This window comes from Orcinus orca, chromosome 2 (genome assembly GCF_937001465.1).
Source record: "Orcinus orca chromosome 2, mOrcOrc1.1, whole genome shotgun sequence".
In the NCBI taxonomy this organism is placed as follows: Eukaryota; Metazoa; Chordata; class Mammalia; order Artiodactyla; family Delphinidae; genus Orcinus; species Orcinus orca.
The window spans coordinates 87,470,043-87,495,683 of record NC_064560.1 but is presented as its reverse complement, the minus strand read 5'-3'; the positions used below and the strand labels follow the sequence as shown (position 1 = coordinate 87,495,683).

At 36.4% G+C, this 25,641-nt stretch overlaps 1 protein-coding gene across 11 annotated transcripts in view; it reads right to left on the bottom strand.

The window, feature by feature from the left end:
• MYO9A (myosin IXA) overlaps positions 1-25,641 on the bottom strand; it is a 271,227-nt gene that overhangs the window by 38,399 nt on the left and 207,187 nt on the right. For all 11 annotated transcript variants that reach the window (XM_033439985.2, XM_033439989.2, XM_033439988.2 and 8 more), the window contains 7 exons: positions 23,186-23,328; positions 20,330-20,553; positions 19,719-19,835; positions 17,987-18,175; positions 10,455-10,502; positions 5,849-5,960; positions 3,849-3,910 (listed from right to left, as the gene is read on the bottom strand). In XM_033439985.2, the coding sequence (XP_033295876.2) occupies positions 3,849-3,910; positions 5,849-5,960; positions 10,455-10,502; positions 17,987-18,175; positions 19,719-19,835; positions 20,330-20,553; positions 23,186-23,328 (895 nt within the window). The remainder of the gene's footprint in view (positions 1-3,848; positions 3,911-5,848; positions 5,961-10,454; positions 10,503-17,986; positions 18,176-19,718; positions 19,836-20,329; positions 20,554-23,185; positions 23,329-25,641) is intronic.

Genomic DNA, 25,641 nt, shown 5'->3' with positions numbered 1-25,641 from the left:
CTTTAGTTGCGCCATGCAGACTTCTTAGTTGTGGCATACGGACTCTTAGTTGCGGCATGTGGGCTTCCTAGTTGTGGCATGCGGACTTCTTAGTTGCGGCATGCATGTGGGATCTAGTTCCCTGACCAGGGATCGAACCCAGGCCCCCTGCATTGGGAGTGCGGAGTGTTACCCACTGGACATCCAGGGAAGTCCCTATCCTAGTCTCTTTTTGTTTTTAATATATATATATTTTGGCTACATCAGGTCATTGAGGCATGGGGGATCTTACGCTGCAGCATGCGGTCTCTTCGTTGCGGAGCTTGGGTTTCTCTCTAGCTGTGGTGTGTGGGTTTTCTCTCTCTAGTTGTGACGTGTGGGCTTAGTTGCCCCGCAGCATGTGGGAACTTAGCTCCCTGACCAGGGATCGAACCTGTGTCCCCTGCATTGGAAGGCAGATTCTTTACCACTGGACCACCAGGGAAGTCCCTATCCTAGTCTTTTAATTGGAAGTATTTGGTCTATTAACATTTAATGTAATCACCAATATATTTGGACTTATATCTATCAATCCACTATTTATTTTCTTTGACCTGATTTATGATTGTTTCTCTCATTTCTCATCTTCTCTTAGATTAATCAAGTATTTTTTGTTTTTCCATTTTCCCACCTTTATTAGCTTTTTAGCTATATATTCATTTGCTATTCTTTTAGTGGCTACTTTAAAGACTACAACAAATACTCGTAACATATTTAAGTCAAATATATTTATTTTTGGCTGCGTTGGGTCTTCGTTGCTGTGCGCGGGCTTTTTCTAGTTGCGACGAGCAGGGGCTACTCTTTCCTTGTGGTGCGCAGTCTTCTCATTGCAGTGGCTTCTCTTGTTGAGGACCACGGGCTCTAGGCACACAGGCTTCAGTAGTTGTGGCATGCGGGCTCAGTAGTTGTGGCTCGTGGGCTCTAGAGCACAGGCTCAGTAGTTGTGGCACACGGGCTTAGTTGCTCTGCGGCACGTGGGGTCTTCCTGGACCAGGGCTTGAACCCGTGTCCCCTGCATTGGCAGGCGGATTCTTAACCACTGTGCCACCACTTCTCAGATAATCCAGGGACCTTGGAATAGTTTACCTTCATTTTCCCAACCACCTTGGTGGTGGTGTTGTCACATAATTTAATTCTCTTTATATTTTAAGCCACAAGACATTATTATTGTTTTTAGTCAATATTCATTTATATTTACACATATTATTTACTCTTTCCATAGCTCTTCACTCCTTCCTGTACTTCTGTTTCTATCTGAGATCATTTTCCTTCTGCCTGGAGAATCTTTAGTATTTCTTTTATTGCTGGTCTGCTGATCTTTAGTATTTCTTTTATTGCTAGTATTTCTTTTATTTCAGGTCTGCTGATGACAAATTCTGAGTTTTTGTCTGGAGTGTTTTCATGTCATTTTCACTTTGGAAGGCTACTGTCACCAAGTACAGAATTCTGAGTTAGCTTTATTTTCTTAAAACACTTAAAATATGCCAAGCCACTGTCTTTTTGGCTTCCATCATTTCTACTGATAAGTCAGTTGTCAGTCTTTTCACTGCTCCTTTAGCAGCGGTTATTTTTTTCCCTCCTCTGAATGCTTTTAAGAAATTTTCCTTTTCTTCCATTTGGAGGACTGTTCATCTAGTATGATTTTCTTTGCATTTATCCCACTTTAGGTTGAAAGTGGTTGACGTGTTGACCATTAGCTCTTAAAATGCTGCTTCTCCCTTGTTCTCTTTTCTTCCTGGACTCCAACTGCACACATTTAAGAAACTTCCATCCTTTCCCATATGTCTCTATGTTTATTTCTGTATTTCCCCATTCTTTTTACTCTCCATGCTTGGATGTCTCTACTTATCTATTTTTCAGCTCACCAATCTTCTCTTCTCCTATGGCCAATACACTGTTAAACCTATCTTTTGAGTTTACAATTTCATTTTTTATTTTTATAATTTCCATTTGGCTCTTTTTTATATATATATTTCAATTTTATGATAAAAAAGACGTTTAAAATCTTTTTTTTTTTTTTTTTTCCGGTACGCGGGCCTCTCACTATTGTGGCCTTTCCCATTGCGGAGCACAGGCTCCGGATGTGCAGGCTCAGTGGCCATGGCTCATGGGCCCAGCCTCTCCGCTGCATGTGGGATCTTCCTGGACTGGGGCACGAACCCGTGTCCCCTGCATTGGCAGGCGGACTCTCAACCACTGCGCCACCAGGGAAGCCCCATTTTAAATCTTTTTATCGAGCATCTAAACACATTAATTAAAAATTTTTTAAGTACATGTGTGAATTCAGTAATGGGTCATCTATGAGTCTACAGATATTGTCTGTTTATTTCTTAGTCTCATTTCTTAATGTCTAATTTCATATATGAACAAATTGTAAAGGCTCTCAACAATGTTACCTCTCTTTAGAGAGAATTCATGCTATTCTCTGTAGGTGGGTAGCTAGAAAAAGGAAGAGATCATCTTAATCCAATCAAGGACTGCCTTGCAGTTTTTATAAAACTCAGTTGATCAATGCTATCAATGCTTCATCCTCCCTCCTGGGGTATACCTCCTCACAGGTCTCACTGAAGAGTCTAGAGTATTGACTAGGGTCCTTTTTCAAAGGTGGGTCATCCAAGTCCAATTTTTCTCTCTTTGACACTGTGAGACTGCAAAATACTCTTAATTTGCTTTTCTGTTTAGCTTCTTAGCCTCTTGCCCTGTGCAGCTTAAGAATTCAGAAAACGCCTTGAGGGAAAAACCTCTGAGTTGCAGGCTCACTTCTCTATATGTTTGGATCATGGTCCCTCAAGTCCTGGCAATCCCAAACTCCAACTTTTGTCTCTATAACTCTATCAGATTTCTAAGAGCACTGATGGCTTCTCTGACTCTTAAGTGTGGCCCTCTGCCCAGAATCTTGGTTTCCTGCCTTACAACAAAAATTGACAAACTCCCAGTAGGAGAGAAACATCTCATAGATATAGATTCACCAATCTGTAATTCTCTTCTCTGTAGGATCTAGGCCCCTAAATTCAATTTGCCTGGGCAGCTTTCTAATGCTAGGCAACAGACTTTTTTCAGCTGTTCTCAGCATGAGCATGAATATTAGTCTGCCAGAAGCTACTTCGTCTTAGCTGGAAGCAGATGCCCCACCTTCGTTGTATTTTAAGCCCTTTGTCAAATTTCTCTTTGTACTTTGCCATGTTTGTCTACTAATTTGGAACAGATGCAAACTATATACAAAGGCTGTAAACATGCACACACATTTTATTATAGTTCAGATTTGCATAGTATTGTTAAAATTATATGTGACTAATAAATAAGAAAATGTGATTATACACCAATAAAAGCCTGAAATATTTCCAAAATTGTTGCTTCATTGAAGCATAAAGGTAGCAGAGTACATGTTCAGTATCTTTTAGATCTGTGTATCCAAGTAGAAATATGTAAAAACACCAACTATGCTGGTGAATTTTACTGTTCATGTTAAAATCTTTAATTGTAGCCTACCACTTTCAAGACAATTTCTAGAAACACTTATGAGTGTTTAAAGAAGTAGGAAACCTTTAAAGAAGTGTTTTAATAAGTTGTCGTTTGTGAAATCAGTTTAGTAGTTCCCATGTAGTAAAGGTAAATATAGTTCCAGGAAAATCGATTCAGTTATATATACACATCCCTCTATATGTGTATGCTGGATTATGATATAAAATGTATTTCTTACTGTGATTTGTGGCCAAAAAGTTTGAAAACTGCTACTCTATAAAATCATCAAAGAGGCCTTGATTTCTTTCTACAAGGCACGAAAAACCAACAGACCTGTTATTTATTACTCATAGATGATAACTTCTTACCTTTTTAGAGCACTTGGTTGTGGTTTTCAGACAGCACCTCTTATGACAAGCATACTTGCATACTGAAAAATAGGTTAAGAATGTAGCACTTTCAGAAGTCTGTACATCAGTGACAAGAATTTAATAAGTTTACTGCTTTATTCTGAGCATAATTTTTTTCCTTTAAAGCTGAGACTGCTATAGTATCACATACATATACTTTGTATGGTATTAGAATGAAAAATTGTCTTAATTCATTCAATTCAGAAAAATGAAGTTGAAAAACATACCTAAAATTTCTAACCACTGTCTATGAAAAAGCTTTTTATTCTTTCAAGATTGCCCACCCCTCCTCCCCTGTCCCCACCATATTCCAGCAGAATATGTATCTCTGTGGTCTGATTCACAAACTAGTGCTCATGTTCCCCTCTTAAATTTGTTCTACGATCTGCTAAAATGAAAGAAATACCTATTAAGAATCATTCCAATGGGTAAGAAAAGCATTACTGTCAAAGACCTTTACTAAAATAAAAACAAATTTGGTAGCATACTAAGATATAAGAAAGGCCTTATTTACTATCCTAGAAGGTCCAGAATAGAGCTCTGAGGAAACAGAACATAAAGAATATCAGTAGTGATTGGGAAGATGAGATAAGGAAGACGTTAAGAGCAGAAATAATTTCTCTGAGCAGGAGATAACAGGGTGGCTAGGCAGCAGTAGGTGCGAAGGGCACGCTGAGAGGAGAATATGGAGAAACTACTTGGCCTACATCACTTTGGTACACCAGCTCTGGCTCCTGCACATCAACACCTGAATATCCTTCTTGAGCTTCTAAAGCATGACTTGAGGGGTTTTCAAAGCCAAGATCAAGGAGGGGAGACCATACCATTGTACTGGAGAAATCACCAGTATAAGCACAAAAAAAGTTAGTTAATGCTGTTAAGAAATCAAACCAAACCCACCCAAGTCATTAAAAAAAAAAAGCAGATTCTTTGTATTTTCAGTTTCAGATCACAGAGAAAATCATACCAAACCTACAGGAATCACACTAACATTAAACAGTCAAGTACATGGCAAACTACTCCCAATTTCACTTTCACTGCAATTTTTTTAGACTACTGATAATAAAACAAAAAGAAAACCACTTTTGATAGAACAAATGAACATATCCAGCAATATCCAAGTGCTGATTTCACTATGGTGAACATGATTTCCATCCTTGCTGTCATACTGGACACAACCCTTCCTAATATTTCTTTTATTCAGTTCTGGCCCACTAGTAAACAAAGACTCACAAAATTATTAAAAGCACCAGGATAGATGTATGGAATGACAGGAGTAGACGCTAAAGACCCTCTGTAAGCCAGAACCAAGCTGACCCACAAAAACTCTCCACTCACATTCTAGGATTTAAAGGTTTTGATAAAGAATTATAGTAGAAAAAAGTACCTTTCTGGTTATAATCTAAGAATTTGTTCATTAATTCATCCAACCATCTATAGGTCCATCTACCCAATAAATATTTACTAAAACTTATAATGTGCCAGAATTGTTCCGTATACTTCTAGGTATACAGAAGAGACAGATAAGTTTCCTGACCTTACAGAGAACACATTCTAGTGGGACAGACAAACAAGAAAACAAATGAATACTTAACATCATTTTGGGTGGTGATAACTACTATAAAGACTAGAAAAGCTGAGTAAAGGCATAGAGAATTGGGGGACAGGGTGGCATTTTAGATAGGAGGGTGGAGACATGAATCAACTGAAGTAGTATGTCATACTAACATCTGAGAGAAGAGCATTTCAGATGGAGTGAGCTGCAAGTACAGTAACCAAAGAACACCAAAATATCTTATTTGCCAACAAAGAGTAGGTAAAGGGAACTATAATGAGAGATGAAGTTAAAGAATTAGGGAGTGTGAATTATTCCTTAATGTTAAAGAAGATTTAAGAAAACTCATGGAAACAGAAATATCAAGTGGTTAAAAAATTCCTCAAAGAACTCTCATACTTACATTTGCAAACAGAGGCTCGGTCCATTATCCATATCAAAGAAGAACAGTACTCACAGTATGTAGGGATGCTATATTGGGTGGCTTTAAAGATGTGACCATTGTGCTCTTCTACCTGAAGGAAAAAATACAGCTATCTATGTTAAAGCCAACACAGTAAATGCTGCCCTAACATGTCGGGCAATGGGAAATCCTTCAATTCCCTGTTGTCTTCATTGGGTACTTATTCCAGAGGAGAATTATGATCTGAGAAATAAAATAAAGGTAAAATATATGATCCCTGCTTTCAAAAAGTGAACAATCTAGTAGAGACAAAAACAACTTATATGAAAATCAGAAAACAATGCTATAAACATTTAAGAGCTGTCTTACGCAACTCTGAATTGGCATGTTAAATTAAAAGCAGCGGTTCTCAAATTTTTATTTTTAATCTCAAGAATCTTTCACACTTCTGAAAATTACTGATGATCTCAAGATACTTCTATTTATATGAGTTAGAAATTAAAACTAAAAAAAATTTAACTATCCAATTCACTTATAATTATCATTAAACATATTCCATGTTAACATAAGTAACATTTTAATGAAAAACAACTGTATCTTTAAAACACACAGGGCTTCCCTGGTGGCGCAGTGGTTGAGAGTCTGCCTGCCAATGCAGGGGAAGCGGGTTTGTGCCCCAGTCCGGGAGGATCCCACATGCCGCAGAGCGGCTGGGCCCGTGACCCATGGCCGCTGAGCCTGCGCGTCCAGAGCCTGTGCTCCACAATGGGAGAGGCCACAACAGCGAGAGGCCCGCGTACCGCAAAAATAAATAAATAAATAAATAAAACACACAAAAAAAGTAATGACAAGAGGGGTACTCTTTTACATTTTTGTAAACCTCTTTGATGTCTGGCTTAATAAAGGACAACTGGATTCTCATATCCACTTCTGTATGCAATCTGGTGGCAGTATGCAATTAAGTTTGAAAAATATGAAGAAAATTCAGCTTCATACAGATATGAAATTCGAAAATGGAAAAATAATTTAATTGTCCTTTCAGAAAATGACACAATATTAAAACTCTGCAAATGGTAACTTAAAGGTTAATTGAAATATGGAATCTAAAACCACACCAATCAACTCTTCATATTCTGTAACATTAAAACCCATTGTTCTGGACTTCACTAAAATTTACAACTTTTACTTCAAAGTACCATTAAGAAAATAAAAAGATAAACCACAGACTCAGAGAAAATATTTGCAAATCGTATATCTGATAAAGGACTTCTACCTAGAATACAGGAAGAACTGTATTAATAAGAAGACAACTCAATTTTTTAAATGGGCAAAATATTGAATAGCCAGTTCATCAAAGAAGTATAAATGGCCAAGAGGCACATGAAAAGATGCTCAAATCATTAGCTACCAGAGAAATGCAAATCCGAACCATGATGGGAAACCACTTCATACCCTCTAGAATAGCTATAACTATTAGACAAAACCAACTATTGGTGAGGATGTGGAGAGACTGGAACCCTCAGATATTTCAGGTGGGATTATAAAATGGTACTGTTACCATTTTGGTAACTATATGGTATAGTTCAAATACTGAATCATTATGTTGTACACCTGAAAGTAGTATAATGTTATATGTCAATTATATCTCAATTTTTTAAAATAAATAAATACATATATACACACATTTACACATACATACATACATTTAGGGGAGTATTAGTAGTCATTTTTGTCTTAATTAATCAAATAACCAACTAACTAAATGAAAAAGATCTAACTCACAGTTCATCCATCCCACAGCTTTATAATATGACCTTGGCTCTGTGATGTCTCAAATATTTCCAGATATTGACATTTTATCATACAGATATCCTTCTATTTAATGAAACTGTAAATCACACACATGCACATTATTTTCCTCTACTGGAACTCTTAATATTAAGTTAGTTTCATTAAAAAATTACTTTATTCTAAATGGATCAAAAGGTACAAAATAGAATACAATGAAAACCTTTCTTTCACCTCTGAATTCCAACTGTTTAGTTCCTCTTATAGAAATAATCACTGATACCAGTTTCCTGTGCATACTTTCAGATGTTGTGTGTATGTGTGTGTGTGTGTGTGTGTGTACAGTTATAAACGTATTTTGGTTTTTTAAAAATATACGAATAGTAGCTTTCTATATAGTGTTTGGCTCTTTGCTCTTTTTAATTAATAAAACATCTTGAAGAATGGTTTCTCTTACTTTAATGCCAATCAGTATTATATTATATAGATGTATCTAATTTATTTAACCATTTCCTTACTGACTTAGGTTGTTTTCAAAACGTTTATTTATTACAAATTCCTCTTCAATAAAGAGCCTGTACATGTCAGTGTGAACAAATTGATATATCCACTGGATAAATTCCTGTATGCGGAATTGCTGCGTCAAAGGTTTTTTGGTTTTGTTTTTAATATTTTTAAGGCTTTTAATACACCATTATTAAAGTACCTTCTCCAAGAAGGTTATGCAAATAACCCCATCTGCAGTATTGAAAAAAATCTATGTATTTCTTTATCTTTCCAAACTAGGTAACTAATTTAACTTTGCTCATAGATGGACAAAGTAGAAAATCACTGTTGTTTCATTTTAATTTGAATACTATTAAGTATAAACATTTATTCATATATTTCTTAACATTTCTTTCTATGGCCTGCACTTATCACAGGCCCTGAAATATAATAGCAGTTGAATTAATGAATTTTCTTTTTTTTTAATGTCATACGCTTTACTCATTTTTATCTCAAGGTATTGTTCTTTTCCTCACTGATATGAAAAAGATTATTCTTATAAGGCTTAAAATGTATAGAAGGCCTAAACACTACCTGTTAAATAACAGGTGCCTTCCTGTTACTCCTCCACCTTCCCTACGCTTTACTTCATACACAATCTCAAAAATCCTCAGTGGTGGGTGACATTACACCTGTTTTATGTAATTCTATTTTACTCCTATTTTATATAATATATACTCCCATTATATACATGAGGACATTGAGACTCAAAGATTAAGTTGTCTAAAGTTTCTCCATTGGTGAACAAAAGTAAGCCAGGCTAAGGGCTTAAATATCCTACTTTCAGGATTCCTTTTCCTTCCATGTAAAGGAAGAAACTCTTTAACAGGTAAGATCATGCTAAAATAGAGTCAGATCATGCTTCTAATACACACAGTGGAAAAGTGACAAGCAATGATCTAAAAAACCTTAGAATTTGGTTTACAAGTGATAGGGGATGATTTATAATCCTGATTTATTAATAAGGTTAACAATAAATATTCTAGGATTAGAATTTACCATTGGCAGGGGTGAATCCAGGTTCTGTAGGCCCTAAAGCTTAACATTTTCAGGGGAAATGGAGGAAGACAGGACAAGCAGGGGAAACAACTTGGGAAGAAAGAGGAGAAGGTGGTGGAGGCAAATGCAACTGAAGCAGAGGGAACAGGGGGAGAGTGGGAAGAAATGAAGCTTAGAGAGGTCAAGGTCAAGATCATGTCGAGTCTTGTAGGCATGGTAAGAACTCTGAGTTTTACTCTGAGTAACACTGGAAGTCACTAGAGAGTTCTGAGTAGAGGAGGAACATGACCTGATTTTTGTTTTTAAATGTTCATTATGGCTATTATGTAGAAAACTGTAAGGGGAGAAGAATATAAGAAGGCAGATCAATTATGAGACAACACATAGTATTACTGGACTACTGTAATAGCAGTGGAGGTGGTGTGAAATGGTCAGATATTAGATGCATTTTGGAGGTAGAGTGCTGGCCAGAGTTCTACCTACATTTCCAGCCACCCCCACATAAACATGCAATACTTGAGCCTATTAAAGCTACTGGCTCAACATGCCAGGTTTTTCACTCATGTGTCTCTGGACATACTCTTTCCCTCTGGCTAGATACTGCCTGTCTAAACTACTACTCACTTGATAAGAACTAGCAAAAACATCTTTTCTTCTGTAAAGTATTGCTTCATTCTCTCTTTCTGTATTTCCACAGCACTTTGTACTATCTACTATAATACTTATCACATCTGAAAGTAGTAATTTTTTAAATGCCTGCCTTCACTAGCAGATTATGAGCTCCTCTAGGGCTTAACTCATCCTTGCAATTACAGAGATTATGGTAAAGTATGCAATAGAGACATATAATACAAAAGATAAAAACATGAACAATGGTAAAATATGCTCAAATGCCTTTGGGAATGTCTCTTCAATTAGGACTTACATTTGTAAAATCCTAAATAGTCCTCATATTCCTCAGAAGGGAGGGAGAGCTCCTTAAAAAACTCCTTCCCTACCCCTACGTCTGAAAAGGGTTCATATTTGTACTTTTCATGAGTAAACATTTCAGTTTTCTACCATTTTAGGAAGCCACCATTAATAACAAGTCAAGCCAAAGAATTCAAGACACATTTGTCATTCTAAATTTTTCTAAAGACGTAAATGATTACCCCCTAGGCATCTGATAAACTTATTCTTTAAGTACTTCCACAGAAATACTGTATGATACAGCTCAGACTAGTGGTCTAAAAATTACTTTTTAGTAACATAAAAAAAATAGATTACGACTTACTAAATCAGTTTCTTTTTTCCTTCTTTTCTTTCTCTCTGTTTTTGGCACCTGGTTGGAAAGAAATACAAAAAATGTGATATAACAAAGACTAACATAGTTTCTTACTTCTTTGCAAATGCTGAGATTTTTGCTCAACAGGTAATAAAATAAGCAGCTCTTTATTCCTCAAGAGGAAACGCGCAGTGCTAGTAAGCATATGTGAGAAAAAAAATTTATGTTTAGTAAAACACAGTGCTCATAAAAGCAACAGAATGGAAGGATACTTTAGAAATTATCTTTTTAAACCTCAGTTCTGCCCAGAAGCCACACCATTATTAATTTAAATGATTATTTTATTTTAAACATTAATTACCTGATTATTAATTTCAAAGATTGCACTTTGCATATTTTGGCTCTAGAAAACTCTCCATCCTAGAGCTAAATATAAAAAGGTATTGGAGATTGGTTCAAGATGGCGGAGTACAAGGATGAGCACTCACTCCCTCTTGCGAGAACACCAGAACCACAACTACCTGCTGAACAATCGTCGACAGGAAGACACTGGAACTCACCAAAAAAGATACCCCACATCCAAAGACAAAGGAGAAGCCACAATGAGATGGTAGGAGGGGCACAATCACAATAAAATCAAATCCCATAACTGCTGGGTGGATGACTCACAAACTGGAGAACACTTATACCACAGAAGTCCACCCACTGAAGTGAAGGTTCTGAGCCCCACGTCAGGCTTCCCAACCTGGGGGTCTGGCAATGGGAGGAGGAACTCCTAGAGAATCAGACTTTGAAGGCTAGTGGGATTTGACTGCAGGATTTCGAAAGGACTTGGGGAAACAGAGACTCCACTCTTGGAGGGCACATACAAAGTAGTGTACGCATCGGAACTCGGGAAGGAGCAGTGACCCCAGGGGAGACTGAACCAGACCTACCTGCTAGTGTTGGAGGGGCTTCTGCAGAGGCGGGAGTGGGGGCTGTGGCTCACCGTGGGGACAAGGACACTGGCAGCAGAAGTTCTGGGAAGTACTCCTTGGCGTGAGCCCTCCCAGAGTCTGTCATTAGCCCCACCAAAGAGCCCAGGTAGGCTCCAGTGATGGGTTGCCTCAGGCCAAACAACCAACAGGGAGGGAACCCAGACCCACCCATCAACAGTCAAGTGGATTAAAGTTTTACTGAGCTCTGCCCAACAGAGCAACAGTCAGCTCTACCCACCACCAGTCCCTCCCATCAAGCCTCTTAGATAGCCTCATCCACCAGAGGGGAGACAGCAGAAGCAAGAAGAACTACAACCCTGCAGCCTGTGGGACAAAAACCACATTCACAGAAAGACAGACAAGATGAAAAGGCAGAGGGCTATGTACCAGAGGAAGGGACAAGATAAAACCCCAGAAAAACAACCAAATGAAGTGGAGATGGGCAACCTTCCAGAAAAAGAATTCAGAATAATGATAGTGAAGATGATCCAGGACCTCGGAAAAATAATGGACGCAAAGATCGAGAAGATGCAAGAAATGTTTAACAAAGACCTAGAAGAAATAAAGAACAAACAAACAGAGATGAACAATACAGTAACTGAAATGAAAACTACACTGGAAGGAATCAGTAGCAGAATAACTGAGGCAGAAGAACGGATAAGTGACCTGGAAGACAGAATGGTAGAATTCACTGCTGTGGAACAGAATAAAAAAAAAGAATGAAAAGAAATGAAGACAGCCTAAGAGACCTCTGGGACAACATTAAACACAACAACATTCGCATTATAGGGGTCCCAGAAGGAGAAGAGAGAGAGAAAGGACCAGAGAAGATATTTGAAGAGATTATAGTGGAAAACTTCCCTAACGTGGGAAAGGAAATAGCCACGCAAGTCTAGGAAGCGCAGAGAGTCCCATACCAGATAAACCCAAGGAGGAACACTCGGAGACACATAGCAATCAATTTGACAAAAATAAAGACAATGAAAAATTACTGAAAGCAACAAGGGAAAAACAACAAATAATATACAAGGGATCTCCCATAAAGTTAACAGCTCATTTCTCAGCAGAAGCTCTACAAGCCAGAGGGAGTGGCATGATATATTTAAAGTGATGAAAGGGAAGAACCTACAACCAAGATTATTCTACCCAGCAAGGATCTCATTCAGATTCGATGGAGAAATCAAATGCTTTACAGACAAGCAAAAGCTAAGAGAATTCGGCACCACCAAACCAGCTCTACAGCAAGTGATAAAGAACTTCTCTAAGTGGAAAACACAAGAGAAGAAAAGGACCTACAAAAACAAACCCATAACAATTAAGAAAATGGTCATAGGAACATACATATCGATAATTACCTTAAACGTGAATGGATTAAATGCTCCAACCAAAAGACACAGGCTTGCTGAATGGATACAAAAACAAGACCCATGTATATGCTGTCTACAAGAGACCCACTTCAGACCTAGGGACACATACAGACTGAAAGTGAGGGGATGGAAAAGATATTCCATGCAAGTGGAACTCAAAAGAAAGCTGGAGTAGCAATACTCATATCAGATAAAATACACTTTAAAATAAAAAACGTTACAAGAAACAAGGAAGGACACTACATAATGATCAAAAGATCAATCCAAGAAGAAGATATAAAAATTATAAACATATATGCACCCAACACAGGAGCATGTCAATACATAAGGCAAATGCTAACAGCTATAAAAGAGGAAATCGACAGTAACACAATAATAGTGGGGGACTTTTAACACCTCACTTACACCAATGGACACATCATCCAAACAGAAAATTAATAAGGAAACATAAGCTTTACATGACACAATAGACCAGATAGATTTAATTGATATTTATAGGACATTTTATCCAAAAACAGCAGATTACATTTTCTTCTCAAGTGCACATGGAACATGCTCCAGGATACATCACATCTTGGGTCACAAATCAAGCCTCAGTAAACTTAAGAAGATTGAAATCATATCAAGTATCTTTTCTAACCACAACACTATGAGATTAGAAATCAATTACAGGGAAAAAAATGTAAAAAACACAAACACATGGAGGCTAAACAACACCTTACTAAATAACCAAGTGATCACTGAAGAAATCAAAAAATAACTAGAAACAAATTACAACGAAAACACGATGATTCAAAAGCTATGGGATGCAGCAAAAGCAGTTCTAAGAGGGAAGTTTATAGCAATACAATCCTAGTTCAAGAAACAAGAAAAATCTCAAATAAACAATCTAACCCTACACCTAAAGGAACTGAGAAAGAAGAACAAAAAAACCCAAAGTTAGTAGAAGGAAAGAAATCATAAAAATCAGAGAAGAAATAAATGAAGTAGAAACAAAGAAAACAATGGCAAAGATCAATAAAACCAAAAGCTGGTTCTTTGAGAAGATAAACAAAATTGATAAACCATTAACCAGACTCATCAATAAAAAGAGGGAGAGGACTCAAATCAACAAAATTAGAAATGAAAAAGGGGAAGTCACAACCGACACTGCAGAAATACAAATCATCCTAAGAGACTACTACAAGCAACTCTATACCAATAAAATGGACAACCTGGAAGAAATGGACAAATTCTTAGAAAGGTATAACCTTCCAAGACTGAACCAGGAAGAAATAGAAAATATGAACAGACCAATCACAAGTAAGGAAATTGAAACTGTGAGTAAAAATCTTCCAACAAACAAAGTCCAGGACCAGATGGCTTCATAGATGAATTATATCAAACATTTAGAGAAGAGCTAACACCCATCCTTCTCAAACCCTTCCAAAAAACTTCAGAGGAAGGAACGTTCCCAAACTCATTCTATGAGGTCACCATCACCCTGATACCAAAACCAGACAAAGATACTACAGAAAAAGAAAATTACACACCAATATCACTGATGATTACAGATGCAAAAATCCTCAACAAAATACTAGCGATCAGAATTCAACAACACATTAAAAGGATCATACACCATGATCAAGTGGGATTTATCCCAGGGATGCAAGGAATCTTCAATATATGCAATTCAACGTGATACTCCATATTAACAAATTGAAGCATGAAAACCATATGATCATCTCAATAGATGCAGAAAAAGCTTTCAACAAAATTCAACACCTGTTTATGATAAAAACTTTCCAGAAAGTGGGTATAGAGGGAACCTACCTCAACATAATAAAGGCCATATACGACAAATCCACAGCAAACATCATTCTCAATGGTGAAAAACTGAAAACATTTCCTCTAAGATCAGGAACAAGACAAGGATGTCCATTCTCACCACTATTATCCAACAGTTTTGGAAGTCTTAGCCATGGCAATCAGAGAAGAAAAAGAAATAAAAGGAATTCAAATTGGAAAAGCTTAAGTAAACCTGTCACTGTTTGCAGATGACATGATACTATACATAGAGAATCCTAAAGATGCCACAAGAAAACTAATACAGCTAATCAATGAATTTGGTAAAGTTGCAGGATACAAAATTAATGCACAGAAATCTCTTGCATTCCTATACACTAACAACAAAAGATCAGAAAGAGAAATTAAGGAAACAATCCCATTCACCACTTCAACAATAACAACAATAAAAAATACCTAGGAATAAACCTACGTAAGGAGGTAAAACACCTGTATTCAGAAAACTGTAAGACATTGATATAAGTAATCAAAGATGACACAAACAGAATGAGAGATATACCATGATCGTGGATTGCAAGAATCAGTATTGTAAAAATGATTATTCGACCCAAAGCAATCTACAGACTCAATGCAATCCATTTCAAATTACCAATGGCATTTTTTTACAGAACTAGAACAAAAAAATCTTAAAATGTGTATGGAGATACAACAGACCCCAAATAGCCAAAGCAAACTTGAGGGAAAAAAACGGAGCTGGAGGAATCAGACTCCTTGACTTCAGACTATACTACAAAGCTATAGTAATCAAGACAATATGGCACTGGCACAAACACAGAAACATAGATCAGTGGAACAAGATAGAAAGCCCAGAGATAAACCCACGCACCTATGGTCAACTAATCTATGACAAAGGAGGCAAGGATATATAATGGAGAAAAGACAGTCTCTTCAATAAGTGGTGCTGGGAAAACTGGACAGCTACATGTAAAAGAATGAAAGTAGAATACTCCCTAACACCATCCACAAAAATAAACCTAAAATGGATTAGAGACCTAAATGTAAGACAGGACACTATAAAACTCTTAGAGGAAAACATAGGAAGAACACTCTTTGACATAAATCACAGCAAGATCTTTTTTGATCCACCTCCTAGAGTAATGGAAATAAAAACAAAAATAAACAAATGGGACCTAATGAAACTTGAAAGCTTTTGCACAGCAAAGGAAACCATAAACAAGACGAATAGAGAACCCTCCGAATGGGAGAAAATATTTGAAAATGAATCAACGGACAAAGGATTAATCTCTAAAATATATAAACAGCTCATGCAGCTCAATATTAAAGAAACAAACAACCCAATCCAAAAATGGGCAGAAGACCTAAATAGACATTTCTCCAAAGAAGACATACAGATAGCCACGAAGCACATGAAAAGCTGCTCAACATCACTAATTATTAGAGAAATGCAAATCAAAACTATAATGAGGTATCACCTCACACCAGTTAGAATGGGCATCTTCAGAAAATCTACAAACAACAAATGCTGGAGAGGGTGTGAAGAAAAGAGAACCTTCTTACACTGTTGGTGGGAATGTAAATTGATGGAGAAAAGTATGGAGGTTCCTTAAAAAGCTAAAAATAGAATTACCATATGATCCAGCAATCCCACTACTGGGCATATACCCAGAGAAAACCATAATTCAAAAAGACACATGCACCCCAATGTTCATTGCAGCACTATTTACAATAGCCAGGTCATGGAAGCAACCTAAATGCCCATCGACAGACGAATGGATAAAGAAGATGTGGTACATATATACAATGGAATATTACTCAGCCATAAAAAGGAATGAAATTGTGTCATTTGTAGAGACGTGGATGGATCTAGAGACTGTCATACAGAGTGAAGTAAGTCAGAAAAACAAATATTGTATATTAATGCATATATGTGGAACCTAGAAAAATGGTACAGATGAGGCATTTGCAGGGCAGAAATTGAGACACAGATGTAGAGAACAAACGTATGGACACCAAGGGAGGAAAGTGGCGGCGGGGCTGGTGGTGGGATGAACTGGGAGATTGGGATTGACATATATACACTAATATGTATAAAATGGGTAACTAATAAGAACCTGCTGTATAAAAAAATAAATTAAATTAAAAAACAAAAGGTATCATCTGGAGGACTTTCTTGGTGGCGCCGTGGTTAAGAATCCGCCTGCCAACACAGGGGACATGGGTTTGAGCCCTGCTCTGGGAAGATCCACATGTGCCGCGGAGCAACTAAGCCCGTGCGCCACAACTCCTGAGCCTGCGCTCTAGAGCCTGCAAGCCACAACTACTGAAGCCCGCGTGCCTAGGGCCCGTGCTCCGCAAGAAGAGAAGCCAGCGCAATGAGAAGCCCATGCACCACAACAAAGAGTAGCCCCGGCTCGCCGCAACTAGAGAAAAGCCCACGTGCAGCAACGAAGACCCAATGCAGCCAAAAATAAATAAAAAGAAATTTTTTTTTTTAAAAGGTATCATCTGGGACATGGAAAAGTTCTTTTACATATGACGTTTCTTGTTAGCCATAGTAGAGAACAATCTCAATCTAACCTTTTTAAATTGCAAACAAAGGCAGAATAAGCCTAATAAGAATCTTCTTCTGCATAACATAAGACCCCAACTTAGATGTAGAACAGAAGAATTTTCAAAGATTTATTTATATCTGATTACTTCAAAATGATTTCAAATGTTTTATAAATCTAAATATACATAAATCAGAATAACTGAAAATAAAATGGGAGACAATAAAAAGGATTAACGGTATTCCTGCTACCCAATAATCAGATACCTAATTATTTCAGTTGGGGTACTGAAAGGAAACACACTGACAACCTTCTCTAAGCCTACTATCTCTTCTGTAATAAGAATTTCATAATAATTATTTAATAGGGCTGAAGCAAGAAGTAAATAAAATATCAAACACCTAGTATAATTCCTGGTACTCAATAAATAAAGTTTATTATTACTATTATATAGATATTCAGAAACATACATTTTCCTAAAACCTAATTCAAGGAGAAATATAATTCGTGGGTCCTTACATAAAGGCACTAGATGATACAACTAATCACATCTTTAACCACTGTTTTTCGAAAGGAAATTTATGTACTTACCTCTATCAAAGCTGAGGGTATAATCTTAATGGCACAACATGACATTTTAACTCAGTGAAGAATATATTAATGGCAGAAGGCTTTGATAATACAGTCTGATGAACTTTTAGGACAGAATGGAGTTTGCTGGATCTAAAGTAGTGCTAAAGTAGTTGACATGTTCACTGTAATGTTTTTCTCAAATACCAGATGTCCCAGACTCTTAAGAAGAATTCATAACTGAATCCTTTTAGAAATCAAAATATATTTACCTTTGTGGGTATATATTCCAGAGTCTTGAATTCATTCATATATTCATCTAAAAACACTTTAAAAGTGTTGACCCAAACTCTGACTGGAGATTCACTCCAATCACGCTGCTCAAGCCTCATGGTCTTTTCCAAAATCTGTTCAAATAGTGCGTAGAGGTCTTTATACCGTATGCTTTTCCCATCATCTATCTAATAAGCAGTAAGAGAAGAAATGTAAGGTTTTATGAAGAAATTCTTTATATATAGAAGACTGATTCAATTTTTATTGGGTAATTATTTTGAATAAAAATTAGGATCCTGATATACTTTCTAATGGGCATGTCCATGAGGTCATGTGGTATTTGTAAATTCCCACTCTACTATGGAATGTCTGCAGAATAAAACCTGCTAAATTTTAGTAAAATACCTAACAGTTTAAACAATGTAGTAATTGGAGAAAGCCCTGGGAATTTTTAACTATATTTAGCTCTAAAGATTATTTGCCTCCCTCTTAATTACCTATCCCCAGAAATGAACCTTGTTTAGATAGTTCCACTCTAAAACTGAAAAAGTGAATACCTGAATTCTTGCCTAGTGAAACATTAGGCAACCTTTACTTTGATTCATTTTTCCAAAGAAGAATGACATGCTTAGAATAACACCATATTTCTTGCAAAGGAATCTACATGGAATTCCTTTTAACTTATTTAAATGAGGTGTGGAGTCTTCATGAGAAAGAAAAAAACAGGATTTAAGTGACCCAAACGTATTATATACATTTAAAATGTATTTCTCTTTCACCTCCTCGGAATTATAAGTTGAACCTCTTTGATCCAGGGTTAGAAAACCACTATTAAGCTCTATTTCATAACGTTGGCTCTTCCTATGTGATACAAAGTATATTGGTCCCTAACCTAGAAAATAAAGGTATGAAGCATGACAAGCAGTTAGCAGGATTAGAAAAATATGGCCAACACTGTCTCTACCCAAACCTAGTCATTTGCCGTAGCCTGATTACTACTTTATTATGGTCTTGAAATTATTGCTCTCTAAGACTGCATGGTTCCTACTTTTAAAAGGCAAAAAAATCTTATACTGAGTAGAATATACATAGGAAAGTTCTCCTGATTTCTCTTTACACATTAAATTACAGGTTGAACAAAGAAAAACCAATTAAATACAAACTATTTTTTATAGAATAAATATGACAATTCAGAGATATTAATAAAGATTCTATAGATCAAAAGCATTAATTATTATATACTTTAGCACCAATAATAAATTTTCTAAACCATGACCAACATCATATGAAAGTATAGGTAAATCTGAAAGTGATACAAACTCATATATAGAAATTGGTGAACATAAACTGCTCTAATTCTACTGAATAAAAAAGTATAATTCCAACACAAATGAGAATTAGAAGCTGGAGCCAGAGCTAAAAGGATCATGAGAAGTCAAAATAGTAAAGAGCCACTGGGTGAAAAAGAATCATACCTAGAATATCTGAATTCAATACCTTAAGATGAAAATATACCTATAACAGGGGGGAAAAAAAAAAACAGCTCAAGGAAATTTGAGAATGCTATTAATCTGAGGTCAGTCAGTATGCTTTTCCCTATCTATCCCTAAAACAAAAAGAAGACACTGGAGAAATCTCTAGTTGAACATGGCCCCTGTATTATTTTTTATGGCATTGTCAAATTTTTCATATGTTGAACTTCTGAATATCTCCTGACACAGTTTAACTTACCGCCAATGCAGATGAATAAAAGCTGAAGATATTCTGCCGAAATTCTTTCAGAGCTTTTTTAAATACAACATCCACTAGTGTGTCTTTCTTGCTGTCTTCATTATCTAGGTCATTCATCTGGGGACCACAGAAAGAGATTTTGTACACAATCAACTAAATTGAAAAGAAGTGAATGCCACTCTGGACACATACTGTTTCTTCAACAATGACTGTCCTGAAAGGGCAAACTATCATGGGACCCAGAAAAAAGCATGACCAGGTAGCCAAAGTTTTATTACTACTAGATGATTTCTAAAGTCCCTTCTAACACTGTATGATTCCACAGTTCTGCTACCAAAAAGACAACTCAAAGTGTGCAATGACAAGCCTCACCTTCCCATACAGAATGCAACATGACAGTTACGGTAAAACTGAAGTCAACAGTAAAGCCTAAAACTTTAAATCCTGTCTACGCAGTCTAACTCATATGAATCCTATTATTTGCACCTTTCTGGTAAAGAAACAGATGCTCTAACTTACTGAAGCATATATCCTTTAGGGGGCATATCCTGATATACAAGCATTCCACAGTCAAAGCTGCTCAGGGGCCTCACTGAGCAGGCACAGGGTACCTTTTTCAGAAGAAATTCATCCATGCTTTTTAAATCACTGGCACTTGCTATGATCTGGACAGAGTCATTTTGCCAATGCATAGACTCCAAAGCCACGCTGCTGATCTTCACATTTCTCTTGCGCCTTGCCTTTGGAGAAGGCTCTTTGTTCTCTTTGAACTCCTTCCGGCAACTCCCAGGCAATTCTGGACTCAATGGAGGTGTTGGCTGATTCTGAGATAATTCTATAAATCAAGATAGAGTGTCCAAAAAAAATTTCTTTTAGTAAAAATACTGAAATCTCCACATCCTTCTTTTTAAGTTCCTTTAGTAAGTCACTGAAGGAAACATGTAAATATCCGAAAAGTAAAGTAACATTAATGTTTAAGTTCAGGCAGTTAGGCAGTAAATCCAGATTGTAGATTTGTACAGAAAATGTATTTAAGAATTATCACTTTTCAATGGGAAATTCTATTGTGTCTCCCAAAGAGATGAGGTCTGATACTGAAAATCTGGATGGAAGTGTCTTGTAGAACTGAAGCCTGGATCCCAAAGACCTCAGTCCCAGAGAAAAGAAAGAAGAGTACACAATCACACTAGCATGTTAAATGCTGACTATTAACCCAGTCATAGCTTTACTATATCTGTTTGAAAGAACATCCAGTTATATACAAATCCAATAAGCCAGTGAAGTTTGATAATTATTATTATTTGTTTACTAGGGTCTAAAGCCATAAATGCTCCAGTGACAATATCTGGTGTTAGGCTGGCAACCTCTATTTAGGGAACCAGGTAACTCAACTGGTTCACTTCTGCCTGTGTCTGCTTGCTATTTAGGATTTTCACATATATTTCCCAAATAACTGTATGAATTTCTCAGATAATTCCTGGAATTAACTAGCTCTGTATATAATATTGTAAAACACAACAAATCTTCTCTGCAATTGTTTACACCAGAGAAATTGGGTTCCATGTAGTCCATTATAATCTAGAACTACACTGGATTTGCCAACGCCTACCTGGGGCTTGATGAGAAAGTTGGCCCCATTTCACATGTTTTCCCCACATATATTTACCTTACCTTCTGTCCAATGGTATATCCTCATTCCATCTAAAAGCTAATTCTGACAATAAAGGGAAAAAAATAGCCTCCTACTTGCTAAATGCCACCTTAGGCAGGAAGTGAAACAAACTTGAGATATGGCACCAGAATAAAAATTATCAAGATATAGGATATAAGTATATTCAAATTGGTGTCAACTAATATTAATTCCATTATATAACCTAGATATACAAGTATCTAATTATTTCATTTAGCAAAGTCAATATCGTTCTTTATACTAAAAGAAATAATAGTTACTAAAGAAACTGTCTATAATCCAATTTCAGCATTAAAAACAAGGGCTACCTTAATAAATTTCTACCCAAAGATAAATAAAAAGGCTACAATCAATTTTTATACATGTATCCTTATTAAGCAAACACACAATGAAGTCTGCTAATAACATATACTTCAACCAAAGAGCTTCCTAATTCCTTCTTGGAAATCAGCAGTGGAGAATATAACTGTGAAATATGAAAAATTCAGAATGACTACTGTAAACCAGATAAGATAAAATGAATTGATCCTCTTAGGAATTCCAAATTTTCCAAACTGAACCTGTAGTATTCACTTAATTTACTACTGGTTTTATTCATATCAGTTTGCAAAGTGATAGGAGCAAAGCCACAAGACAGAAAACAGGGTTCTAATTAAATTTCTACCAGTTTTTCCTTTGACACACAGATGCCTCTGCTCTGGCTGATCCATTCCCATGTGAAACTTGATCTTTCCTCCCTTTATCTTATCCTTTGTCCCTTTATTTTTATCTCATTCTAGATGTGAGAAGTTTTGTTTACTTACTTTAACTGGGCCTGTTCTATCTCTTCTTAGAGATAATAACTTTCTTCCTAGGGCCTCTCTATTTTATTCAATACTGATATTTCATCCACCCACCGGTATTTTACCCACTCATTACTACACATCCACCTCTGATGTATATCCCTGTTTAAGACAGCTGGCATCTTTACATGGTAATTAAAAACGTTCATACATACTTGAGCAAAGGGCTTGGGAAGAATAGGCTAATCTTCTAATACTGGGACTACTGGAATCCTTGGAGAGTTAATAATTCTAGCATTTAGAAAGGCCATATCTCAACAGATGAACTAACTGTTGGGTATTTTCTAATGTGCTATGATTGATGCCCCAAAAGTTAAAATAACAGCTACCACTATAAAGTCCCAGGAACATAACTTCAGCACAATGGTTATGAATACGGACTCTGGAGCTAGACTGCCTGAATTCAACTCTCAGCTCTGCCAATTGCTATACGTGTATAAGCAAATAACTCTCTGTGCCTCAGCTTTCTTATCTATAAACTGGGAATAATAATCATACCAACCTCAAAAAATTGTTGTGAGGATCAATCGAGTTAATACATACAATATGCTTAGTACAGTGCCTTGTATGTAGTAAGCACTCAAAAATTAGCTGCTGTCATTAATTTTTACTAGGAATATACATTTGTTAAGTGAATGAATGATGGTTAGATTTTTACACTTTAGAAAACTGAGGCTAATCAAAGATTCACAGTCATTCTTTAAGTTGTTGTTACTTCACTGTTTTGTACCACATTTCCCTGAAACTTCTATTATAGGTAAAATTTAATTTTATAATTATCTGTTAGTTAAGGAGGGACTTAACAATCTTGGTCCTATCTCATTAGAATATCTCACCAACAGGATTACCATTACAAATACTAGAGGGATAGTAAACTTTCAGGAAAGAGTAAACAGAAATTATGAAGACAATCTCCACCCTTTGTCCATTTTTACCATCTGGAAACTGATGAGCTGGAATCACATCTGAGCCAGCAAAGAGTGCCGAAACCTCCGAATGGGTGGCAGGTTTCACTCTGGTAGTCTTCTTCTCCCCTTGTTTCCCTTTGGCCCAGAATCTCATCTTAGCTCTCTGAGGTCTGTTAACAACAACAACAACAAAAAAGTAACAATGGAAATTAGCATGTCCTATTGACAATATCTGTACGTCACTTTAAGTTATATAAACACCTTTCATGTGAATTAATTCATTTAACCTTCATAGTTAAGTTTAGTCATATTTAATCTTCAAGTGTACATTTAAACTTCATCTGGAAGGTAAATGATAGCTTCCTCATCTTGAATACAGAAATAATGAGACTCAGGAATGTTAAAAAAAACCACCATTTATTTGAGTTGTTATCATGCTCCAGGTACAAGTGCTTATATAGAATTACCTTAATTAACTATAACAACAAGTTGACATTCAAACCATAACCGTTTTTCAGGTGAAAAACTGGTAGCTTAAACATTAGGTAACTTTCCCAAGGTTATACAGCCAGTGAGTAACAAAGTTGAGAATCACACCTACTATGCTCTATATTGCCTCATTAGTGCTTATATACTGTCTCCCATCATATAAATCAAGGAAACATCCTGAGATAATAACAGTTCACATTTACTGACCATATAGTATGTATCCTAACCTCGTACTAGGAGGCTTACTTGTACATTAATTTGTTGGTTCCTTTATTTTTGAGCATCAACTAGGAGCCAGGCACTATGCCTTACTTATGATGCCTTCTTTTCACAACTACCATGATAAATAGGTATTTTTATCCTAACTTTACACATGAGCAACCTGAGGCTCAGAGGGCTGATGGAGATGGAAGTTAAAATCAGGTCTGTCTGCTTTTGAAGCCCATGTTCTTTTATCCATGCTTCCTTCTTTTTCTAATAGCTTATTACTAATCCTATATATCCATATAGTATAAAGGGAAATTGTTCTACAAGACTTACTACAAATGATAGCATTCTCCTGCCATTCTCATTCCTTTTCTGCTCCCTAGAGCAACCCTTTTGAATTTATTTAACTGATTCTTTTAATATTTACCATACTTATATTGCTATCATATTTATGACCACAAATAATAATTAAGCATATTCCAACACTCCAGTTCTATACCCTCCACAAACACAGACATCCCCGCAACAGAATATCATAATTTTAGTTAGAACAATATACAGTATTTTCTTTTAGTAGTATTCACTATTTTTTTTACTCTGTAAATAATATTCACAACTGAGACATACAGTACCCTCCATAACCAATATTTTTCTAGAGTTAGTGTTTTGTTTTACATTTGCTCACTTTCCTACATCCAATTCACCTCCAAGTGTCTCCTCATTTATGAGTATCTCCTCTCAACATGTTGAGACATAGTAGGTACACCATCAGTTCCATGTTCTTGAAGAAATCTTTCCCAGAGCCATCTAACCTGCTCTAATCTGGCACGGTTCCCTCAGTGACTGCTGTACAACCATCACTTAAAAAGCTACTTTCACCATCATAATGGAGATGTGTTTTGTCTCTACTGTTTTATGATGACCTGTCTCTTGGTATGGGTCTATTTTCATTCATTATGTTGGGCCCTCAGGGGGTCCTTTCAATCTATAGAAACTCAAGTCCTTCAGTTCCATGAAATTTATTTGAATTACTTTATTTTTACTTTGTCCTATCTTTCCAGAGCTCCTATCAGTGGGTCACTGGATGTCCTGAACTGCTCCTCTAATTTTCCTATCTTTTCTTGTCTCTTCTATCCATTTGTCTTTTGGCTCAACTTTCTGACAGATGTCCTCAACTTTCTTTCTAACTCTTCTGACTTCTTTATGCTATCACAGTTTCAATTTTCAACTACTCTTTTTTATTATGAATGTTTCCCTTTAAAGTATTCTGTTTGGTTTCATGAATGTAGTTATATTTATTTATGCAGAAGGTCTACTGATAGTTGTATTTGTCTGTCTTGACGTTTTCTTTCCCCTGTATAGTTTATTGCTTCCAAGTTGTATTTTATCAATTAGTTTTAGATTCTTTCACTTCTGATGTCTCCTCAAATGTGTGGTGATCAAAAGTAGGGTATAAACAAGCTTCTTGGAAGGTCTAGTGTGCATTGGTGGGGCTTCCAAACTGTGGTTGTCCTTGTAGGGTTATCTGGCTGGTCCAATTTGTAGGGAGAGCCCCTGATAGAAATATCTTTAGGTCTTTCCATGAGGGTTGGATGGAAGTCCCAAAGACTCTTTGAATCATCTGCTTAGAGGGTATGTGAAACGTGGAAGCAGAATACAGAAAAAAATCTGGGGGATCTTAACATTCAGTATGTAAACATTCATTAAATCTCCCTGTTCCAAATATGTACCCCACCTCAACTGTATCTGGTTACCTCCAAGTGCAGAAATCTTCTGTTTTATCCTTT